This window comes from Hemiscyllium ocellatum, chromosome 1 (genome assembly GCF_020745735.1).
Source record: "Hemiscyllium ocellatum isolate sHemOce1 chromosome 1, sHemOce1.pat.X.cur, whole genome shotgun sequence".
NCBI lineage: Eukaryota > Metazoa > Chordata > Chondrichthyes > Orectolobiformes > Hemiscylliidae > Hemiscyllium > Hemiscyllium ocellatum.
The window spans coordinates 83,398,003-83,422,211 of record NC_083401.1 but is presented as its reverse complement, the minus strand read 5'-3'; the positions used below and the strand labels follow the sequence as shown (position 1 = coordinate 83,422,211).

Sequence of the window (24,209 nt, the reverse complement as noted above, 5' to 3'; positions counted from 1 at the left end):
ACAGTAGATGAGGTAGATGAGGGACCTTGTATGTGGGTATTAAATAATCCAAGCAGTTTAGAGATTCACAATAACTCGAATGGCTACATCATATACCAAGGACGTCCACTAATGCAATTTTATTTATCCAAATGACAATAAGACTATGTTTTGTTAAAGTGATAATACCTTTCCGATGAAGCTGAAGGGACCCTAGTAGACAGACTGATTTCAGCATTTCTGTTGTGTACATCTCCAGACAGCACTGAAGCTGGATATAAAGCCTGCAAATTTCTGGATGGATTTCCCCATCTTCAGCGCTGAAGAACATAACATCAACAATTAACGTTAATAAATTTTAATTTCAAAAATGTTTTAAAAATTCATTTCATTCGAAATCATTGCAATGAGAAAAATGGAATGTCTAACATTTCTTTGTTTTTACTGTAGTTCAAAATAAATCATTTTCAAAGAAATATGGGTCTAGTATTTCTGCAGTTTTACAGTGTCTTACAGAGACACAACTATAACTTGCTAAAACCGGCTTTTGGGGAGATATAATTTGTGAGCTTCACAGCAGCCAATTTTAAAAAAAACAATATTTTACACTTTGGGCATCTCTCCATTGTCTCATAGCAATGAAATATGAATTGATAACACAAAGTAGCAATTATTTTATAACTGTCAAATAAAGAGCTGTCCATGTATAATACTTAAAATATTGACATTATAAATATTACTTCTGGATTTCTGTTAAGATTGAGGCTAAAGGGGTGCAGTTTCCCTTTCTAGTTCCATGCCAATTTCACTAGGTTGGTGAAATGGTCAATTCTTATTTAATTTGCTCATTGGGTGCAGTTGGGGTGGTGGGGGGTGGGGTGGATTCCAGGATTTTGTTCCAACAACACTAAAGGTATGGTGACATATTTCCAAGCCTAAGTGGTGAGCAGCTTGGAGGGAACCTAGTAGTAGGTGGTGTTCCCATGCATTTGCTCTTCTTGTCCTATATGGTAGTGGTCCTGGGTTTGGAAGATGCTGTGTAAGGTTCTTTGGTGAATTTTTGCAATGCATTTGTAGATGGTACACACTACTGCTACTTATTAAGCATCAATGGTGGAAAGAGTGAATGTTTGTCAATATGGTATTAATCAAGCAGGCTGCTTTCTCTGGATGCCATTGAATTTCTTAATGGTTGTTGGAGCTGCCCACATTCTCAGCAAGTGGGAAAGATTTAAACATAATTCTGACTTGCGCCTTGTAGATGAAGAACAGGCTTTGGGGAGTCAGGAAAGGAGTTACTCACTGCAGTATTCCTAGCCTCTGCTCTGTAGCCACAATATTTATATGGTTAGTCCAGTTCAGTTTCTGGTCAATGGTAACCCCAGGAAAAGGGGGGAATTCAGTGATGGTATAGGTCTCAAACTAAGAACAGGTTAGCCAGATTCTTTCACCAATATCCAAAAACTGAGAAATCTGTTTTGGTATTAACCAATGTTGCAAAGGTTATTGCCAATGAACCACATGGGGTTCTCAAGACAGCGGCAGTGTACGGGCTCCTGTGTTTGGGCTTGTCTTCTTCATCCACTTTTTCTTTTTCCTTTACTCCTCATTTTTCTTTTCTCAGTTTTAATTAGCTTTCACCCAAAGCAAGCTGATAAAGACAGCTCTTCAGTAGGAAGGCAGCTTTGATGGGTTCTGGAGCAGCGTCATCAGCATCTTCAGAGACAGCGTGGCTAAAGAATCAGCTGACCTGTGAAGCCCAGAGTGGGACTCTCGTTTCTGAGTGAAGTGACACTCTGGTGGTTGCATGGTGTGGGCTGGTGTAGCCAGGATTGGGGGCTCTAGTGATGGCATGGTGTAGCCAGGACTGGGGACTTTAGCACTGGCATGGTGTGGGCTGGTGAAGCTGGGATTGGGGCTCTAGAAGTGGCATATGTGGGTTGGTGATGCTTGGGGGGTGGGGTTGCTCTGTCAGTGGGGTGGTGTGGGCTGGTGTAGCTCAGAGCAGTACTCTGGTGGCAGCATGGCGTGGGCTGGTAAAGCCTGGAGAGGGATTCTGGCGGCGGCCTGGTGGAGGCTGGTGATGGCTAGAGTGGGGGATCTGTCAGTGGGATGGTGTGGGCTGGTGTAGCTCAGAGCGTGATTGTAGCAGCAGAGAAGGGAAAGCTGAACTCTAAGTTATCTTTCCCTCTTTTTTTATTTTAAGTTAATGTGAATGTCACCTATGCATGGTGACAGTACACAATTTTCACTGTACTTTATATTGAATACACATGACAATAAATGATTCAATTCAATTTGAACTATGCAAGTGTATAGCTACCCTCCTAGAAGACTAACATATGTAAACAAATGCATATGTAAACATATGCAAAAAAACAAAGGAAAACTGGATAAGTTAACAGAGAGAGACAGAGAGAGTCTTATAAAATACATGGTAACAGAACACTTGGAAAGCATTAAAGGGGGGTTGGACAAAGCCAGCAGGAGTTTATGAGAGGCAAATTGTGCTTAGCAAATTTACTAGAGTGTTTTGAGGACACAGAATAGATACGAAAGAAAATCAGTGGATGTGGTGTATTTTGATTTTCGAATGGTTTTTGACAAGGTCGCAGCTCAGAGGTTAGTGGTTAAAATTAAAGCGGATGAGATTAGCTGTATATTATTGGCATGGATTGAAAAGTGGTTGACAGGCAGGAAACAGAGTGGAAATAAACGCCTTTTTCCAGATGGCAGGCACAAGGGGTAACACAAGGTTTGGTGTTTGGGCACCAGACTTTCACAATATATATACATATACATAATATAAAATTTCCCAGTTTTCTGATGATACGGTACTGGAAAGAGATAAGTTATGAGGAAACAAGGAGGCTCCAAGGTGATTTAGACAAGTTGAATGAGTGGGCAAATCCATGGCAGATGCAGTACAACATGGATAAATATAAAATGATACACATTTAAGGAAACCAGAAAGAAAGAGTCTTATTTAAAATGGTGATATATTGGTAAGCGTAGATGTACAAAAAGGTTTGGGTGGTCCTAGTAGACCAGTCAAATAGTCAGATAGCTGCAGTAAGCAATTAGAAAGGCAGAGGTATATTGTAAGAGGTTTTGGAGTTCAGAAGTAGACATGTCTTACTGCAGTTACACAGGGTCTTGCTGAAACTACAGCTGTTGCATGCAGTTGTTGTCTCCGTACCTAAGAAAGGACATACTAGCCATAACTAGCCAAATGTTCACTAGGCTGACACCTGGGCTGAACAATCCGATGAGAAGACATTGGTTCAACTGGGCCTGAATTCGCTAGAGTTTAGATGGATAAGCAGCAGTCTGATTCAAACATCCAAAATTCTAACAGGGCTGAACAGACCAGATGGAGGGAGGATTTTCTTTTGGTTGGAAAGTCTGGAACCATAGTCTCAAGATACGGAGTTGATTATTTAGAACTAAGATGAGGAAACGCTTTATCACTCAAAAGGAAAGTGGACCTGTGGAATTCTCTATTGCAGAAAGCTATGGAGAGCAAGCCATTGAATATATTCAGGAAAGAGATTGATAAATATTTTAAGATTTGAGGAATAAGAGGGAAAGTAGGATTACGGCATCGAGATAAAGCATCAGCCATTATCATATTGAATAGGGGAACAGGTCCTCTAGTCCTGGATGTTCCCAAAAGGGGAAACAATCATTCCACATCTGCCCTATCAAGTTCCCTAAGAATCTTGCACGTTTCAATGCAGCTGTCTCTCAATGCTTTTAAACTCCAATGAGTAGAGAGCCAATCTATTCAACCTTTCCTCTTTTCAGACATTCCCACCATAACTAGGTTCAAACTAGTGAAATTCTCTGGAGTGCCTTCAATGCCAATATATCTTTACTGCGACAAGGTGTCCAAAATTGTTCACGTTTTTCTAGCTATGGTTTGACTTTTTTATATTTATTCCCTATGAAATGAAGGCTAACATTTCATTGGCCTTCCCTAATACCTGCTGAATGTATATTTTAGCTTTTTGTATTTAATACAGGAGGACTTCCAAATGTCTCTGGTCTGCAGTTTTCTGCAATCTTTCTCTATTTAAATAATATTCAGCTCTTCTGTTCCTCTTGCATAAATTCATTTACCCACATCATATTCTATCTGCTAAGTTTTTGCCTACTCACTTAATCCATCTCTATCCCACTAGAGACTGTTTGTGTCGTTCACACCTTCCTATTTATTTCTGTCATCTACTAACTTGGCTAGAAAACATTCATTTACCCCATCCAAATAACTAATATACTGTAAATAATTGTGGCCCCAACACTGATCCCTTTGTCACTCCAAGTTTCAGGTTACCATCCTGAAAATGGCTCCCTTATCCCAACTCTGTCTTCTATTAGCTAGCCAATCTTGTAGCCATCATGCTCCCACTTTATATCCTTCTTGGTTTGTTTAGGGGCAACGGAAAGAGTATTTCTTTTGGTGCAAGGGCTTGTAGACAAGATTGAAAAAACGACAAGCACTTTGGCTGTTGGAAACTTTGATTTTCTTGATGGGTTCTTACTAAGGTAAGGAGTGAATTTTTACATTTCGCAAAGAGACCTAACTCCCTGAGGTTCTTCTACATGGTGTCTACTTGAAGTGCCACATAATGATCCAAGGTTAGTTGTTTTACCCTTTCAAACATTATATTGGTCTGCCCAAGCTGTTTCTGGAGGTATTGAAATTTCTGCCTGTAAATCTCAGGCGTTAACTCAAACATCTTTTTGGGTATCTCAGTCTGCCGATGCCTTCCCAGAAGGCAAGATATGAACCTCAAGAGGTTTGCCAGTCAGGCTATTCTATGGGACACTTCATTGAATTCGCCGATTTTTTTTTTAAACAATGAAAAATTTTCCAATGTCTCTCTCTTCAAACTTCAGGATTGCTTGGGCAAATTTAAATAGCATGACACTTAGCCCTGAGTTGGTGCACATCTGTCAACATGAGTATCTTACTTGAATTTCAGCAAATCTTCCCCTCTTAGTTTTAACCTTTTTGATTGGAATACTCTTTCTCTCTCCTTTGTTTTCCCTGCCTCTTTTCATTATCCCTTTGAGCTGCCTTTTCTCACCAACTTTCTCTATTCTTTGCAATTCCTCTTCTTTACCTCAGAAACGCTCCTTCCCTTTTTACTCTCCCTTCATCTCTGAAATGCTGTTTCTCTTTTTTCATCTTTTTTCCCTTTTTTAAAGTCGAATTGTTGTCTCCTGTATTCTATCTGAATCTTTGCCAGAGTTGTTTTGTCACTTGCAGTTCAATACTTCCCTCTTTCCTAATTTGATACCCAGATTGTTGGTCACTAGTTGTATAATTACTTGTCTCTTCATATTTGATTTAAAGTCAACATTCAACTGCCCAGCCACACTTCTCAGTTTATCATTGGGTAATATATTCAAAGTATTAAAATTTATCCCAATCTATGATATTTGCTTCAAAACTAAATCTTTTGGTTAGTGTGAATTTTATCCAAAATGTACAAGAAACCTGTAGTGGTGTTACTCCAACTTCCCAACTTCGTGGCTTATGGATTCAATTTTGGATGAATTCCAAACATGAGGTCAGAGTGCACGGTTTCCCTTTTCAGTCCCATTTTTCCACTAGTTACACCAAATTTTGAATTTCACCCAGTTGGTGATATGGTTAATTGAAAAGGCTTCAGACTATGTCAGATTCATTATTGAGAACAAATGAGCCATGTTTCTTTGGTCAACATCAAATAACTAATTTATTACCAAAATGAAACATACACAAGCAAAGATTTTGACAAACTGGTGGAATTATGCAAATATATCTTTGTTTCCTACTAAGAAATCAACACATACAACAGTCTGGGGCGAAACCAAAAATAGAAAATCTGCAGAGAGTCACCTTTAAAATACTTTGGCCAAGTAATTGTTAGACTCCTAATGAAAGGGAGAAGTCACAGATTGTTCCAAATGGCTCTGCAATGGGCTGTTGTGCTCAGACAGGTGAAATTCTCTCAGCTCAAAAATTTAATCCTACAAAAATCTTATTCCACTCACAAACTCAGCAATGTCATCTCTCTCTGAAAGTTCTCTATGTGATTCCTTCTCAGGTACCTGCTTCTTTCAGGTGCAATATTGCTGCTGTTACACCAAGCGCATTCCCTCAGCAAAAGTGCCATTTGGTATTGTTGAAAAAAAAAGACCGATTTCTTTGAAAATGTTCAAGTTGTGCTCAGCAGGACAATTCACAGGAGTACCAGTCTGACATGCAGTGTTGCTTACCTGCATATTCAGGTACTGGGAGTTACATATATGAATACACAGGTTCTGTGCTTTGCAGGCAAATATATACTGCGACAAGGACAGAACGCCCCGGTCCTCATCTTCCATCCCACCAACCTCCGTATACATTGTATCATCCTCCGCCATTTCCACCACCTACAAACAGACACCACTACCAGAGATATATCTTCCACCCCACCCCTATCTGCATTCCATAAAGACTGTTCTCTCTGCGACTACCTAGTCAGGTCCACGCTCCAGAACAATCCACCCTCCCCTCCCACTGCAGGAATTGCAAAACCTGCACCCACACCTCCCTTCTCACTTCTATCCAAGCCCCAAAGGAGCCTTCCACATCCAAAGTTTCACCTGCACTTCCATACATGTCATTTACTGTGTCCGTTGCTCCCGATGCGGTCTCCTCTACATTGGGGAGACAGGACGCCTACTTGCAGAGCACTTCAGAGAAAATCTCTGGGACACTCGCACCAACCAACCCCACTGCCCAGTGCCGAACACTTTAACCTCCCCCTCCCACTCCGCTGAGGACATGCAGGTCCTCGGCCTCCTCCATTGCCACTCCCTTACCACCTGATGCCTGGAGGACGAACGGCTCATCTTCTACCTCGGGACCCTGCAACTCCATGGCATCAATGTGGATTTCACCAGTTTCCTCATTTCCCTGTCTCCACCCTATCCCAACCTTCCAGCTCAACACTGCCCCCCTGATCTGTCCTACTTGTCCATCTTCTTTCCCACCTATCCACTCCACCCTCCCCTCTGACCTATCACCATTACCACCACCTCCATCCACCTCTTGCACTCTCAGCTATCTTCCCCCCCAGCCCCACACCCCTCCCATTTCTCTTTCGACCCCCGAGGCTCCCAGCCTCATTCCTGAAGGGCTTATGCCCGAAACGTTGATTTTCCTGCTCCTCAGATACTGCCTGACCAGCTGTGTTTTTCCAGCACCACACTCTAATCTAAATATATAATCACACCTGTTTCAATTCAATAAAAGAGAGGTGACAGCTGTTTGCTCATTCATTTCTCAGGATGATGCATCAATGTCAATTTACTGATTTTAAAATTTAAACAGAGTGTGGAAGTTAACTGCCAATCATAATTAATTGGTGCATTCCACATGCCAATACCTCTACCAGAGTCCAAATGTCACTGAATCAACAGCCTTCACTCATACATTGTAAATGTTGACTTGCCCTTCCAACTTGGTAGTCTTACAAATTGTCCTGATGACTGCAAGATGAAAAAGCTTCAACAAAACGGGCGCTTTTAAAAAAATCAATACACAAATTCTGTGCTATGAGTGACTAAACTGTCTTCTGCAAAAATATTCAAGATATCTTTTAAATGGGTCCACAAAATCTTCTGATAAATAAGATTACATATATACACATCTGTACATACCTCAGGACATGTCACTGAGGTGTTGGTTCATAATCAGATGCCCAGTCTACAAATAATTGACCTAGACAACCACCACTCTGGATGTGTGTGAATGGCTTTGTTTTTAGCTCACCAAAATAAATATCACAACATTACTGGCATGCATCTGAAGATGTCTTATGCAGAGCAGGATATGAACACTTGCATAACCAGGGTAGGATAAAGTACCTAATAAAAAACAGATAGAATGGTGGATTTCTACTATTTGATGTTCTTATCAAATAATTCACTCAATTTCCTTTTGATTTGATAATGCCCACTAAACCTTGCTTTTAAAAAGATCACCTACCATAGATAGAGGAGATAAAGTGTTAGCGTTACTAACAAAACTATGAATTTTTGATCAACAGGTCTGGCAGCATCTCTGAAGAGAAATCAAAGTTAACATTTCAGTTCTGAGGGAGGATCACTGGACACAAAATGCTAACTTTGATTTCTCTTCACAGATGCTGCCGGACCTACTGAGCTTTTCCAGTAACTTCTGTTTTATTCCCGATTTACAGCATCTGAAGTTTTCGATTTTTATTATGAAGTTTTGATTTCTTGCCAGCTTCATGTTTCATCACATGCTGTGATACTTTCAAATGCTGTCTAGCCAAGTCACCCACGCTACTTAATCTTTCTAAATGTGTAGTCTCTGATTTTCCAATTTTTCCTTAATTAATTTCAGTGGCCCTCTCACCTCGTATCTGAAAATTATTTGAATGGATTCAATTTGGTAGATTCATTTGGTACAAACCTAATTGTAACAGAATTTCTTTATCCCAATCTTCTGGACAGTCTCGACTATAAGCCCTCAACATGCTCTTTAAAGTTTGATGACAATGTTCTAATGCTCCTTGTGATTCTGGATCGTATGCAGTTGATTTAAATTACTTTTTCCTAAGTTTTCCAAAATTGTCTTGAATAATTTTGAATTAAAAATTTGACTCTGATTGGATTTCTGTGGGTAGTCCATATATAGCAAATAAAATGAGTAACTCTTCTGCAATCTTTTTAACCATGATATTGTGTAATGGAATGGCCTCCATAAATCTAGTAGACACATCCATTATTGTCAACAAATATTGATTCCCACCTTTTGTTTTAGTGAGTGGTCCTATGCAATCAGTTAAAATTCTCATAAAAGATTCCTCAAAATATTGAAATAGGTATTAATGGTGCTGCTTTTATCACAGCCAAAGGCTTTCTATTACGTGACAGGTATAATATGTCCGGCAAAATTCAAAAATACATTTTTATACAGTCCAGACCAGTAAAAATGTTTTTGTACTTTTGCTTAAGTTTTTCCTTACTCCCAAATAGCCTTAGGTTACTTATGTGCTACCCATAATACCTTGTTTTGATAATCTGCTGGTAATGCAACCTGATGAATTTCTGCTCATTTTTCAACTGCATGAATGTGTCATGGTTTGTATTTCCTCATCATGACTTCATTTTTACGTTAAGAATGTTCAGATACTTCTTCTGAGAATACAACTATTTTATTTTTTCATTTTTTTTTGTAACTCACCTACCTCTCAGAACTAAAAATATCCACTTTGTCCTCCACCCGTTCTTGTTCTTTTCTCAACCACTTGATCAAACATAGCTTATGATATTTGAACTTCAACTTCCTTATCTTTATTCTTTAATTTCTCCACCTGTTTCAATGTAAATATCATTTTGTACGTTCTTTTGCAGCTTTTTAGCTTCCATTGGGATCTCCTTTACTACTTTAATAAATCCCACAGGCTTATCTTATTTTACTACTCCCATCTTCCCAGTGCTTTTCATACATACCGATCCTGCAATTTCAGGTGTCCTAATGTATTGCAGCGAAAATACCGGAGGGTTTTTACTTTTCTTCACCCCCTCATGGATTGCTTTTTTCATCTGTGGTAAATTATCTTTATGATCTTCAATGAAATCTCTTTTCCCTTTATTGCCTGAAGATTTCTCTTCTCCCCAATTTCTATTGAAATGAATATCTAAAACCAAACATTGATGGGTAAAACTAACTCATTAACAACTATCAGTTCCAGTGCTAATCTTGCAGTTTTAATTTCTGCTTTTCCATAGGAATTCTCACGACTTCAGGAAATGAATTTTTGAACTTCTTCAAAATAACTGTGTTTTTAAGAGCATCATATGTCTGATCTACTTCCACTGCTCTTATCCACCTATCAAAGTTACTTTCCTTGATCCTTTCAAACTCTATGTATGTTTGACCAGGTTCACTCCTTTGATTCGTAAAACGTCTATAGTCTTCTGGCAGTAGTTCATATACACTTAGGATGGCTTTTTCATGTCATCATACTCCCCAGATACTTATTCTGATAGCGATGCAAATACCTCTCTACTTGCCAACTTGGTTTGGGTCAACAATACCCACATGGTCACCAGCTTTTGTTCAGCCACTTTCTCAATAAAATTAAAAAGGGAGAGAGAGCACTCAAGTGTTTTGCTATAGCGGGAAGAGATATATGGCAGTTTCAGTAGCTCAACAACTACTGAGAGCTAAACTAAAACCCTGGTTCTGTGGGAGCCTGACCTCATGCATTTATACTACTACTATTTTCCAACTTTTAAACAAAAGCCAAGTCTCATAAAGCTGTTTACTTTAATGGCTTCGAATAGAAGCTTGGCACCTATGGATCAAAACCTATCAGAAAAAAAACAGGACTAAGTACAGCTCCTAAAGCCATATAACATCAGAAATATATCTATATTGCTTGTCTGCACAAATGGATGTAGCTTTATTCATCAAAATACGATATTTTCATTAATACGGTGGTTGAAGAGAATAGATTGATAGACACAATTATTTGTAAAGTACAAAATGATATTTACATATTGTAATGCTCCAGTGTATGATCAACAGAATACATTTCTGCATATGATTGCTCATTGTCTGCTGATGTACATATCTTATGAATTATTGGATTCCTTTCCTTTTCCAGAGTAACAACAGGAGTACTAATTTAGCTCTGTGGAGATATAGGTTATACGAGGAAATATGGCTCATTACATCATTTTACGATCCTAAACCACCTCAACAAAGAACATACAACAAAGCAAAACTGTACTTGGCCTAATTACACATGATTTAGCTATTCAGACTGCATTACTGCAATATGCCAGAGTGAGCTGGCAACATTTCAGTTACATGCTGCATGATAAGTAACTTAGAATATGTTGGGTTGTGAACGAGCAGTAGCCATAATTTATACTGGAGGACAAAAAGACAGTGATGACAATGAGTCACTAATGGCTGAATACCGATTCATCAGGTAATCATTTAATTGTTCTTGCACTTTGCAACGCAATTTAATTATCAGAAATAATTCCAGGAAGCATCAAATGTTTATTATGAGTTCATATCTTTTTACTTGCACTGAATGGTGCTTTCAAACATTTAATATTGCTATTGTTCATTGTTAAGATCAATTGACAAATACATTTCCAATTATTGGGAAATTTTAGTTAATATAGAGTCATAGAGATGTACAGCACAGAAACAGACCCTTCAGTCCAGCTCGTCCACGCTGACCAGATATCCTAACCCAATCTAGTCCCACCTGCCATCACACTGCCCATATCCCTCCAAACCCTTCCTATTCATACACCCATCCAGATGCCTCTTAAATGTTGTAATTGTACCAGCCTCCACCACTTCCTCTGGCAGCTCATTCCATACCCGTACTATCCTCTGTGTGAAAAAGTTGTCCCGTAGGTCTCTTTTATATCTTTCTCCTCTCACCCTAAACCTATGCCCTGTAGTTCTGGGCTCCGCCACCCCAAGGAAAAGACTTTGCCTATTTACTCTACCCATGCCAGTCACTATTTTGTAACCCTCTATAAAGGTCACCCCTCAGCCTCTGACGCTCCAGGGAAAACAGCCCCACCCTGTTCACCCTCTCCAACCCTGACAACATCCTTATAAACCTTTTCTGAACCCTTTCAAGTTTCACATCTTTCTGATAGGAAGGAGACCAGAATTGCATGCAATATTCCAACAGTGGACAAATGAATGTATTCCCCCAAAACCTTTGGGAATGCAGTAGAAAGAAACATAATCTTGACAGTTATGTTGGTTTTCCTCTTGTCTTTTCTTTGGAGTCCAGACCCGGCTTGTAGAGACTTTGCTAGGTCCCAACTGAGGGATGCGGAGCTTGATCTCCATCTTAGGGAGTGCCCAGTATTGGTCCCAAGCCCTTACATTTCTCGCTGTGTACTAGAAGATGGTCGAGTTTCCTGATTTGCTCAAGAGTTGTGGATTTTCTTGTCTTTGATATTTAATCTAAGTTTAAAATTATATGGTGCTGTGAAATATATTAGGAGCTCTGTTTGACCTTTTCAGTGCTGTTCCTGTAACTAAATTATATATCCAATATAGTAAAGGTAGATGTTCCTTGGGAATCTTTAAGATTCTGTTGTCAACATACCTTACGTGATATGGATCCAGCTGATTCTGCCTAAAAAAATAAACAATTTCTTACTTTCTCCCATTGACTGTATACATCTTTCTTGCATCATTTGCTAGAAATAGGTACTAGCAAAAGAAAGACTCAGACAAATAGTGTGTGTAATATGATAATGATCTCTATGAATAGAGTATATATGTTTCTGAGATCAGCGAAGTCTTGTTTGGTAACTGAGCCTCAAAAATCAAACCTTTACCTGCTTTACCCTCAATGCTTAAACATTCTTTAAACGTACAAACATAGCAAATAGAAAAAAGAATAGGCCATTCATTTCTTCAGGCCTGTCTCGTCAGTCATTATGATCATGGCTGATCATCCAACGTAATAGCCTGTTCCTGTTTCTCCCCCATATCATTTGATCCTCCAAGTGCTGTATCCATAATAATCTACAGATCTGTTTTTGTTACCAAAGTGTTTATCCACATTATACTGTCTCTGCCATGCATTTTCCCATTCAATCAGCTTGTCCACCACACACTGAATCATCCCAGAATTTCCCCTCTGACTCCAGCTTTATGTCATCTGCAACTTTGGAGATATTATATTTAGCTCCTACATCTAAATCATTACTTTATATTTTGAATTGATGGCATCCTAGCACTGATCCCTTCTGTACCCCACTAGTCACTGCCTGACATTCACAAAAGACTCATTCATTCCTATTTTGTTTCCCGTCTGCCAATAATCTTTCTATCCATCTCAATATACTAGCCCAAATTGCATGCATTTTAATTTTACACACTAATCTCCAGAAAGAGATAATTGAATTGCATTCTCTGCTCACACAAAACCTCCTTCAGATGTCACTGTTGATAGACTTCATATGTGAAGCCAGGGAAAACAGAAAGCAGATGGTTGAATGATAGGATGCAAAAAACAAGGAATAAATAAGTGCTTCTGGCATTGACAGAGTAGAGCTATGGATGCATCGGTCTGGAATTTGATAGGTAGGAACTGGACTTGTTCATTTGACTACTTCAGCCTGCTCCACACAATCAGTATGATCATGGCTGATTTTCTATCTCACTATTTCCAGACCGTTTATTGCTCTTATATTATCAGAGATATGCACATTTCCAGTAAAATATTTGGAAATGATCTCAAAAGAATCTTAAAATTTACTGACAACATTTGATTTAAGAGCCATACTGAACGGTGAGGAAGAATGCTGGTGATGAAAGGAAATGGTAACATGGGTTAGGAAACTGCACAGGTAAGTTGGCAAATGCTGATCAATGTGAATGAAACGTCTGGGAAATGTAACGCAAAATACAATACATCCCATACAGTACCATCCACATTGGAGTCAGAGGTCTATAGCTGCAGATACAGTATAAAGCCCATATTATTTTATTTTCTGTATTTATGATTGCAGATTTAAATAGAAAGTGGGCTGTCTTAAAACCAAGGATTGTGTAAGGATTACTGTGGTGTTCAAGTAAAAAATGAGGTCTGCAGATGCTGGAGATCACAGCTGCAAATGTGTTGCTGGTCAAAGCACAGCAGGTTAGGCAGCATCTCAGGAATAGAGAATTCGACGTTTCGAGCATAAGCCCTTCATCAGGAATAAGAGAGAGAGAGCCAAGCAGGCTGAGATAAAAGGTAGGGAGGAGGGACTTGGGGGAGGGGCGATGGAGGTGGGATAGGTGGAAGGAGGTCAAGGTGAGGGTGATAGGCCGGAGTGGGGTGGGGGCGGAGAGGTCAGGAAGAGGATTGCAGGTTAGGAGGGCGGTGCTGAGTTGAGGGAACCGACTGAGACAAGGTGGGGGGAGGGGAAATGAGGAAGCTGGAGAAATCTGAATTCATACTGTGGTGTTCAACACAAGTTAGCAAAACACATTTGTGAGGAATTTACATTTTGTTCAAATAGTACTTGTGGACCATCCAGCACCAGGGAGTATATAAGATTTGGCTGGCGACAAGTCATTGATTGGATTATGCAAATGTGATGAATCTTGGATGTCAAATGTCTTCAGCCTGACAACTCTGCTCGACTCCTGAGTAGCCGAACCACTTGTACAGGTGAATGATAGTTAGCAACCTTCAAATCTCTTGAAGGGCAGCTGGTCTATCCTACTCTATGCAGTAAAATACCTGAAGCCTGAAGAAAGCCAGTCCTTTTTACCCACCAGCTGCCCTTAACCAGTAACTAAGACATCACAGTTAGAGTTCCAATCATCCTGTGCAACCTGTGAAAACATGAAGGAACCTGGAGAAAAGCTACTGAAGAACAGAGCTTCCTGACAAGCCAAAAGGATCACACTGATGTTACTGATCTGATTCCTAGTTTCGCGCCCCCATTCACAAACCCAAATTTTTTGGTTTGTCAGTGTGTCAGTGTGGAGGAGTTAAAAAGGGGGCTAGAGTTTTAACCAATAGAGCTAGATGATGATATTCATTGCTGTTTACTGATGATTAGAATTTACTGATTTGTATGAAAGTAGTCTTCATTAAGTACAGGAACCTGGCTGGCGTTTTCTTGATTCCAATTGACAGGTAAATTGGGGCATTGCTTGCTTTTATTAGATTATGAAGTTCTGCAGCAAGCCCAGAAGAATGCATTTCCCAATCAGATCATAACAAGAAGTCTTTAAAAGTATGTCGGCTGAAAAAAAAGACCATAGACGTTGAAGTGCAATTATATATAGGAGAAAAAAAGTGACAAGTGGTAAGCAGTAATAAACCTGAAGACGACATTGGTTAGGCCATAGTAACAATTCTGTGTACCTTTAGGTGCCATATTATTATTAATACATTGCAGCATTATGCTTCACTGCACTTATACCTCTATGCTTCGACAGCATTTTGAAAACTCATGACCATGTGATCTTGAAGGAGAAGGGCAACAGATACATAGACACATCACTTGCAAGTTTCCCTCCAAGATATTCACCATCCTGTCTTGGAAATATATTGCTATTCCTTCAGTGTCATTGGGTCAAAATTCTGGAACTGTTTCCCTGAAGACATTGAGAGTCTTTCAACAGCACATGGATTGCACCTTCTCTAGCAACATGGGATAGACAATAAATGCTGGCCCAGCCAGTAACACCCAGATCCTATGACTGAATAAAAAGAGGCTTCAGCCACTATTCTCAGCTGAACTAATGTGAAAGTATGTGACATTGTCTGTGACATTGGGAACTACAGAATAAGGTGCCCAGAAATCCTTCCAGTTTTGGTGAAAAGGAATACAGTTTTCCAGTGTTGGGCCTGCAGAACCAGTGAGGGAAAGGGATCAGTGTCTTTAAAAAAAAATGATAAAGATTGATTCATTAAGATTAAATTTTTTCTACTGTGTTTTTTAAAAGATTGAATCATTTGCAAATTAAATGTCGCTATATACCACATATACTACTCACATTCATACATGTCATGAGGGAAAGCCTCAGTGGTTATGACATGAACCATTTCCCTTATCTTGAGAAACATCTCTCACTAAACACAGATATGGATGACAAATACTTCATTATTTCAATCTGCCACCTCAACCTTTGACCGAAGAGAAGAATATTTAGGGATCAAGATTTCAAACCTGAGATTGAGGTCATGGTTACTGGGTGGCAGTGATCTCCATGCTGCTTTGACTTTGACAACTTACAGCAGGCATCTCAAAGCACAGGAGAAGTGCCACCAAGCATGCCTTCACAACTATTTTCCAAGTCCAGTGAAAACAAAGGCATCTCTCAAGCAAATGTGCACTGGATCAAGGTACTAATTGCTGTGCTAGGAAGGACACATCATTTATGAGATGGACACCAGATTCCTGAGGAAACTGCTCTACTTGAAATGGGAATGTAGTCATGGCAGGACATTCCCAGGAAGATAGTAGAAACACTTTGAGAATGCCCTCAAGGCATCACTAAAGAGATAAACAATTCCCACTGACTTGTGGGAAGTCCCTAACTTATGACTGACCAAAATGGGAATTGGAAAAGACACCAAACATTAAGATATTTTATCGAAAGCATACAGATGAGTGGTGCAGTCATTCGAGAGACCACACAAACCTGAAAACATTTCATCTACTCAACTCTTCAAGGACCACTTGCACTGCATATGATAGAGTCTGCACATCATGTGTTGGACCTATCAACTATCTTACAATCCACTGAATTAGAGCAGAAGCAAGTTATCTTAGATCCAAAGTGGTTGCCTAAGAAGAACATTCAGATCAGTACCTGTCCATCTTCACCTACTACCTGCAAAGTGACTATCAAATAATAAACTAACTGCATTAGCAGCTACAAGTACTGCTGAATCAAAATATTAAATGAGGTCCAAGACTTAATTTCAGGCCTACTCTGGATTGCTTGGCGATGTTCTACATATATAATACCTGTTTCAGACTTGAAACAGAGAAAAAATGATTTCTGCTTCATTGAGTCACCAGACAAGGATTACAAAGCTTGTATCCATTATGAAACTCTAAGATGCTTAACAATAAAGGGTAAAGAATCACAGATTTTCAATCAGCATGGATGGTGGGAATTAGGCGGGATTTTAACTAGATAATGTATTATCACTCTGACAAGACTCACTATATACAATCACCCAATAGAATCTGCCATTTTTTGCAAGAAAAATAAAATATCCTAGAGAACAGTTGGGCTAAGTGTTCCTAGGGACAAAGGAGTGATGGAGACAGGGAGCAATGAAACATCCTCAATGAGCTATTTGGAAAGAATTTTTCAATTATTCCACTGCATATTGCACACAACTGAAAGCATACAGCAGGAAATACCCGACAGCCTTTAGGATTAAAGTTATCGCTCACCAGTCCATAATACATTCTCAAACATTTGTTATTTTTATAGACAGTTAGCTAATATTTGCAACTCCAGTATATTTGAAGCCAAAAAGACAGGATATTACTTAGGCTATTTCACAGTCTCCAAACATCATCATACTAAAATAGACAGCACTGTCACTAACTGGGCCTTCAATCATCCTTCAGACAATGGGTATAGCTTACATTTAGATACAAAGAAGCACTCAGTAGCAATGCTCTTTGCTCTCCCTTGCATTAGAACCATCATGTGAGGCAATTCCAACTCACTTTCACTAAGCGAGTCATGATTGCCTCTGGTATTAGCTCTAATGCAAGCATAAGCAAAAGGAAGAAGAGTATTACTGCTAAGTGCTGCTTTGTAACTAAAGCTAAGCTACGTGCATTAGGGAAATAAAGACAAAATAAAAAATAAACTAATTGCTTAATAAACTATTCTTCTGAATCTTCAGGAAAATGTTACAGCTCGTACAATCAATCTGAGAGATGTAAAATAACTGAAACTATATAGGTCATAAACATTTCTGTAATCAGGCATTTTTAATTCCTTTGGGTGATTATAAAGGTAGGGCATCATAGGATGTATTTTTCCAATTTAGGAGGAAATAATGGAGTTCAGTATAAACAAAATATTTCATGTAAACAAACATAGATAAACTCAATTCTTTGGGGGATAATCGATTGCGAAAAATTACCTTCGATAATTCTTGTCAATGACACCACCATACAATTTCAACAGAATAGGAGGAATTATTTAATGATTCTGGTTTGAAGGGCAAAATAAAAGAGAAATGCTCTATTGTTGCAAAAATATTAAATGACGACTGCTGATTTTTACACAGAGGTGGTAGGCATATGGAATGAGCTATCAGTGGAAGTGGTGAAAACAGGTACATTAACAACATTTAAAAGGCATTTGGATAAATACATGGATAGGAAAAGATTAGAAAGATATGGGCTAAGTGCAGGGAAATGGGATTAGTGTGGATGGATAGTTTGGCTGGCATGGACCAGCTTGAGCCAAAAAGGCCTCTCTCTATGCTGTAGGACTCTATGACTTTATGAATCCATCCTTGTACCCTACCAAGTAAAAACTGGTGCAATGAATTAAAATCACAAACCTCTCCATGGATACGGAGAAGAAATGCTATATTCAATTCCCTGAACTCAAAAACCTAAATTTCATTGGCTGGAGAAAACATGGGCGGCACGGTGGCACAGTGGTTAGCACTGCTGCCTCACAGCGCCAGGGACCTGGGTTCAATTCCTGCCTCAGGCGACTGACTGTGTGGAGTTTGCACGTTCTCCCCGTGTCTGCGTGGGTTTCCTCCGGGTGCTCCGGTTTCCTCCCACAGTCACAAAGATGTGCGGGTCAGGTGAATTAGCCATGCTAAATTGCCCGTAGTGTTAGGTAAGGGGTATACGTAGGGGTATATGTAGGGGTATGGGTGGGTTGCGCTTTGGCGGGTCGGTGTGGACTTGTTGGGCCGAAGGGCCTGTTTCCACACTGTAAGTAATCTAATCTTATTAAACTTAGCAAATAGATTGGCGATGTTTAAGCTAAATCTATTTCATAGAATGTTAGGTGCAGCTAGTGATCTGATGTTCTACTCATTTCATGCATTTAAATTGTTTTGACACCCATGTCAAGAGTTGTTTGTTTTTAATATATAGATGTTGTTTGTCACAAAAGTGTGTTGCATTTGGCAATACCCACCACATGAGGCAGTATATTCTGATACGAAACTTTTCTACATGCAAATCTCATTGAGTCATTAGAATTCAAAAGAAAGACATTCAGCCAATCATGTACATGATATCTCTCAATCAATAAATCCCATTTCCCCTCTTGTACCTGAACATTTATTTCCCTTAAATACCCATCCAAATTATTTTTAAAATTAGTTTCACCATCTTCATAGTCAGTGAATTCCAAGTCACTGCAGTGGCTATATACAAAAAAAAATCACCTTTCAACCATGCCTGGAAACACACCTAATACCTTAAACAAGTGTTGTACATGTGCCTTCAGCTTATGGGAAGAGTTTTTCCCTGTCCACTTTATTATCCATTGTCTTCAACAACTCCATCAAGTCCTTGCTCAATCTTCTTTGCTCTGAAGAGAACTACATCAACTTCTCCCATGTTACCTTGAAATCTAAAATATCACAAAACAGGCACCATTCCAGTATTTAATTTAATTGTATTAACAGGGAAGTAGTTACAGTTATGGTTAACAACCTATCTAATGGCTTCAATTTGCAGTGTGAATGGCTGTGATGTTATCAAAAGTGCACTTAAAGAACCAAAAATGTAATTATACAAGGTCCTCATGGTACAGTAAGGTTTCTCTCTCAACAAGTCCGACCAATTTTCAAGATCAATGAACCCCTATTGACCCTATATGTTCTTTAGAACTGTTCGAATTAGTATATAAGATCATAAGTAGATGTTGGCCACTGGTGGCCTTCAGCCCAATGAATCTGCTTTGCCACTCATTGAATCATCAATTTGATGATTTTCACCTCCACTACTTTTCACCATAACCTTGATTCCCTTACAGATTAAATATCTCTTAGCCTTTATTGTAGTTAATCACCAAGCTTCAAAATCCCTCCGCATTAAAAGAATTCCACAGATTCATTATCCTGACTAAAGAATTAATCTTATTCTTCATCTTAAACGGCCAAGTGTTGCTCAGATTTTGTTAATGATGCACTACAGAAACCATCCTATCTTGATGCTGAGCTTGTTGTGGCAATCACTCTGTCCAAGACTGCAATGAATTATAAAGAGTTGTGAACGCAGCCCAATCAATCATGAAAAACAGCTTTCCTTCCATTGACTTGGTCTACACTTCCCACTGCCTTGAGAAAGCAGCCAACATAATTATAGGTCATGTTGCGACTGTACAGGACATTGGTAGGTCACTTTTGGAATTCTGATCTCCTTCCTATTGGAAACATGTTGTGATATTTGAAAAGGTTCAGAAAAGATTTACAGAGATGTTGCCAGGATTGGAGGATTTGACCTGTAGGGAGAGGTTGAATATGCTGGGGCTGTTTTCCCTGGAGCGTCAGAAGCTGAGGGGTGACCTTATAGTGGTTCATAAAATCATGAGGAGCATGGATAGAATAAATAGACGAAGTCTTTTTCGCTGGGGTGAGCAAGTCCAGAACTAGAGGGCACAGGTTTAGGGTGAGAGGGAAAAGACACAAAAGAGAGCTAAGGGACAACTTTTTCATGCAGAGGGTGGTGCGTGTATGGAATGAGCTGCCAGAGGAAGTGGTGGAGGCTAGTATAATTGCAACATTTAAAAGGCTTCTGGATGGGTATATGAATAGGAAGGGTTTGGAGGGATATGGGCCAGGTGCTGGCAGGTGGAACTAGATTGGGTTGGGATATCTGGTCGGCATGGATGAGTTGGACCAAAGGATCTGTTTCCATGCTGTACATCTCTATGACTCTAAAATACTGTGGTTACTTGCAAACTGAAATACAGAAAATGCTGGAAATACTCAGCAGGTATGGTAGCATCAATGGAGAAAACAACACTTCATGTTGTTAACTCTTCCTGCAAGGTCACCAAAATGTTGCTTTAAAAATAACTTCAAAGCATTTTATTGAAACAAGCTCATTGATTTGGAATGGGAATGTAGACAGCAGGTTGGTGTCTACTTGTTCAAGTTTTAGGCTTTACTGTACTGTCTAACTCAGCTACGGCATTACCATTTTGCCTCAGCAATTCCCAATTATTCATAAAGTGTGGTAGGGATGATAGTTTACTTTTGTCAATAGAATATTTTCAAGGAGGCCCAGTTAGAGTCAGTATGGCCAGAACGAATATGGCTGCTAGAGGAAGGAAATGAATGGAAGGCAGATTTTGATTCCATCTGATTCTTTGAATCATCTCTGGAGGCGATGCTGGCAATAATGAAATCCAGATAGGATTTTCTATTTCCAGTGAATGGGAGGGAGAAGTCTGCCATGCAGACTGAACTGGTGCTGGTGTGCTCGGAGACAGCAGGAACATAGTTTTGAGGACATGGGTTCAATGTTCCAAAATGTTAATGATCTCAGTAGATCAGAAAAAGATGAGTGGAACACAATTTTCAGGTAGCAACCATCGCTCTGGTTTCCCTAACATTCAGTGTTCCTCTGACTAACATAGCTTGCAGCTTCACTTATTTACTTTTCTTCATACAGCAGCTCAAGTCTCCACCTAAACAACCTTCACCTTAGTATCATCATGTACCCATCCTTCACAGAATTCCTTTACAAATATTCCCACTGTGATGAAAGGTGTGGGATTTGTATAAATATATAAATATCAAATTAAGAGTTTGGATTTTAATATATAATGGCATATGGCTTTTAATACTTTTGTAAAGTGCTTGAAACTAAAACAAATAAGGTCAGTGTCCTTCTGGAACAGTAACCTAGTATATCATAAAGCAGGTGACTGCAAACCTTTTTGGAGTGTTAATGGATGATTGTTTATACTGTGGGTTTTATGATAAGGCATAAAGATTGTAAGGCATTACCTTGCTTTTCATTCTGAAGAATCAAAGCATTGACTTTAACTTCGAAAATTCAGAGACCGAAAGCATTTAAGGCAACATAACAGAAACAAATAACTTTTTTTTAAAGAAAGGAGTATTGTCTAATTTAAAGAATGTTTAGTTTTTTTTTCATATTAAAGTACAGCTTGTGAGAAGTCCAAATCAGGAGTATTTGGTTAAAAGTCAGCAGATTATTAAACATCTGAAAAAGTTCAAGCTTTCAGTTTAATTAGTATTCACACAAGAAGACTTCAGAGTTCACATGACAGAACTTGGTAGAAGCAGTTGATTTGAACTTCTAAACTTGATGTAGAAGGGTATTTACTCTGATATGAAATAGTATACACAGTGTTAGGGAATAGATGAAACTTTGAATTGCTTTTTATTGTAAGATTTTCAAATGGTAAATTCTCTGAGATCACTTGATTTGTTTAATTTCTGTGCATAACAAAATGTGTTATGTATATAACTTGTTACGTGACTATGTTTCAGTGAGTGACCACATTAACTATAAACAAAAATGATCTGATCTAAGAAGCTAGATTTCATTCCGAGATCCAACCAGTCCAGTAGTAACATCAGCTGGGAACATGAAATTATTCACATATATGCACACATTGCACATTTATAATTCACTGCTTTGCCTCCATGCTAAATTGCCCTGTATTATCCAAAATGTTCAGTTTAGGTTGATTAGCCCTGGTAAATCCAGGGATACAGAGATAGATGGAGATCTGGGGCGGACGCTCTTCGGAGGGTCAGTGTAAATTCAATGGGTTGAATGGCCTCTTTCCTCACTGTACATTTCTTAATATTTGCTAAATTTTTAAACTGATGATAACCTTCAAGGTGACTAATATGACCAGGTTATAAGATGACAAAGTTTTGAATTTCTGGTTGGAATTTTGACGTGTGAATGACATATGTTACAGGAGTGGTCATATGTCATCATGCACTCCGAATAACTAAAATTAGCTTGACACCATACAGGATCAATCAACCCACTTAATTGACACCACATCCACAAACATGCACTCCCTCCCCCAGTGACGCTCAGTAGTAAACTGTGCACCGTCTGCACGATACACAACAGAAATTCACAGAGACTCCTTAGACATCATCTTTGAAAGCTGCAAAAACTACCATCTAAAGGGCAACAGCAGCAGGTACACAGGAATACCAGTACCTGCAAGCTCCCCATCAAGCCACTTATCAGCCTGACTTCATAATATATTACTATTCCTTTAGTGTCGTTAGGTAAAAGTTCTGGAGCTCCCTCCCTATTGCCACTATGGTGCATCTACAGCAGCAGTTCAAGGAGTCAGCTTACCACCACTTTTCTCAAGGGCAACAAAGAGTTGATAATAAATGCTGACCCAGCCAGTGACACCTTTATTCAAAAAACAAACTGCCTGTACTTTATTGTGGCAGGTTTTTCTGACAGCCAGTGAACTCTGAGCAAAAAACTGCTAGAGCAGATTTTTGTGAATGAGGTGGATCACGTGACAGTGAGCTAACATTTAGAGAATAGTGATCATTTCATCACATTGTTTAGGTTGACAGTAGAAAATAAAATTGGTGAACTAGATTGATAAGAATAATCAATTGGCAGACAGTCAACTTCAATGGGGTAAGAACAGAACTGTGTTGAATAGACTGGAACCAAAGGTTGATGGAAAATATAGGAGCTGAATAACAGCTACTTTCAAGAAGGAGATGGATCAGGTACAGTCATGGTATATTCGGAGAAAGGGAGGACTGCAGTTGCTGGAGATCAGAGTTGAGTGTGTATTGCTGGAAAAACACAGGAGGTCAGGCAGCATGCAAGAAGCAGGAGAATCGATGTTTCCGTCATAAGCCCTTCATCAGGATTCTCCTGCTCCTCGGATACTGCCTGATCTGCTGTGTTTTTCCAGCAACACACTCTTGACAGTGTCATGGTATATTTCCTGATAAGGAAAAATAGCAGGACAAACAAATGCAGAGTTCCCGGAATAGGAGAGGAAATATAAATTATGTTCAAGAAGAAAAGGTATGTTTATAACAGGTAGTCAATACAGTTGAGAACTAAGCTAACTACAGTAGGTTCAGAAGGGAGGTAAAAATATGAGAAGCAAAGAGAAATAATAAAATAAAGATTGGCAGCCAACACAAATGAAAACCCCAAAGTCTTCTAGCTTTCAATAGTAAACAAAGTAGTAAAATGCAATATAGTTGACTTCAAACTGCCCTCTGATATGGCCTAACAAGCCAGTCATTTGTGCCAATCACTCCAAAGTCTCAGAGAGAAAAAAAAGACTGGCTAATTAGGGGTTTAAGAAAAGGATTTTCAGTTAGAGGCAAGAGACATGGTTAATACTATGCATTTATCTTTCAACACTGCTAGGATCATGGCTACAGAAAAGAAAACATCAAATTGAAAAGGAGGAATTATTGGATAAACTGACAGTACTTTAAACTGATAAAACACTGGACTGATCAATTGGGTCAATGGGCTGAGGAGTGGCACGTGGAATTTAATTTAGATAAATGCGAGGTATTGCTTTTTTGTAATACAAAAAAGGACAGAACTTATATAATTAATGGTAGTGCCCCACGTAGAGTTGTAGAACAGACAGACCTAGGGGTTCAGGTACATAATTCTTTGAAATTTGCATCACAGATGGACAGGATGGC

At 39.1% G+C, this 24,209-nt stretch overlaps 1 protein-coding gene across 1 annotated transcript in view; it reads right to left on the bottom strand.

Annotated features, from left to right (window-relative positions):
- Window positions 1-24,209, bottom strand: part of rgs7bpa (regulator of G protein signaling 7 binding protein a) — a 100,725-nt gene that overhangs the window by 41,259 nt on the left and 35,257 nt on the right. Inside the window, exon 3 of the mRNA XM_060830366.1 lies at window positions 169-299. Within this exon, the coding sequence (XP_060686349.1) occupies window positions 169-299 (131 nt within the window). The remainder of the gene's footprint in view (window positions 1-168; window positions 300-24,209) is intronic.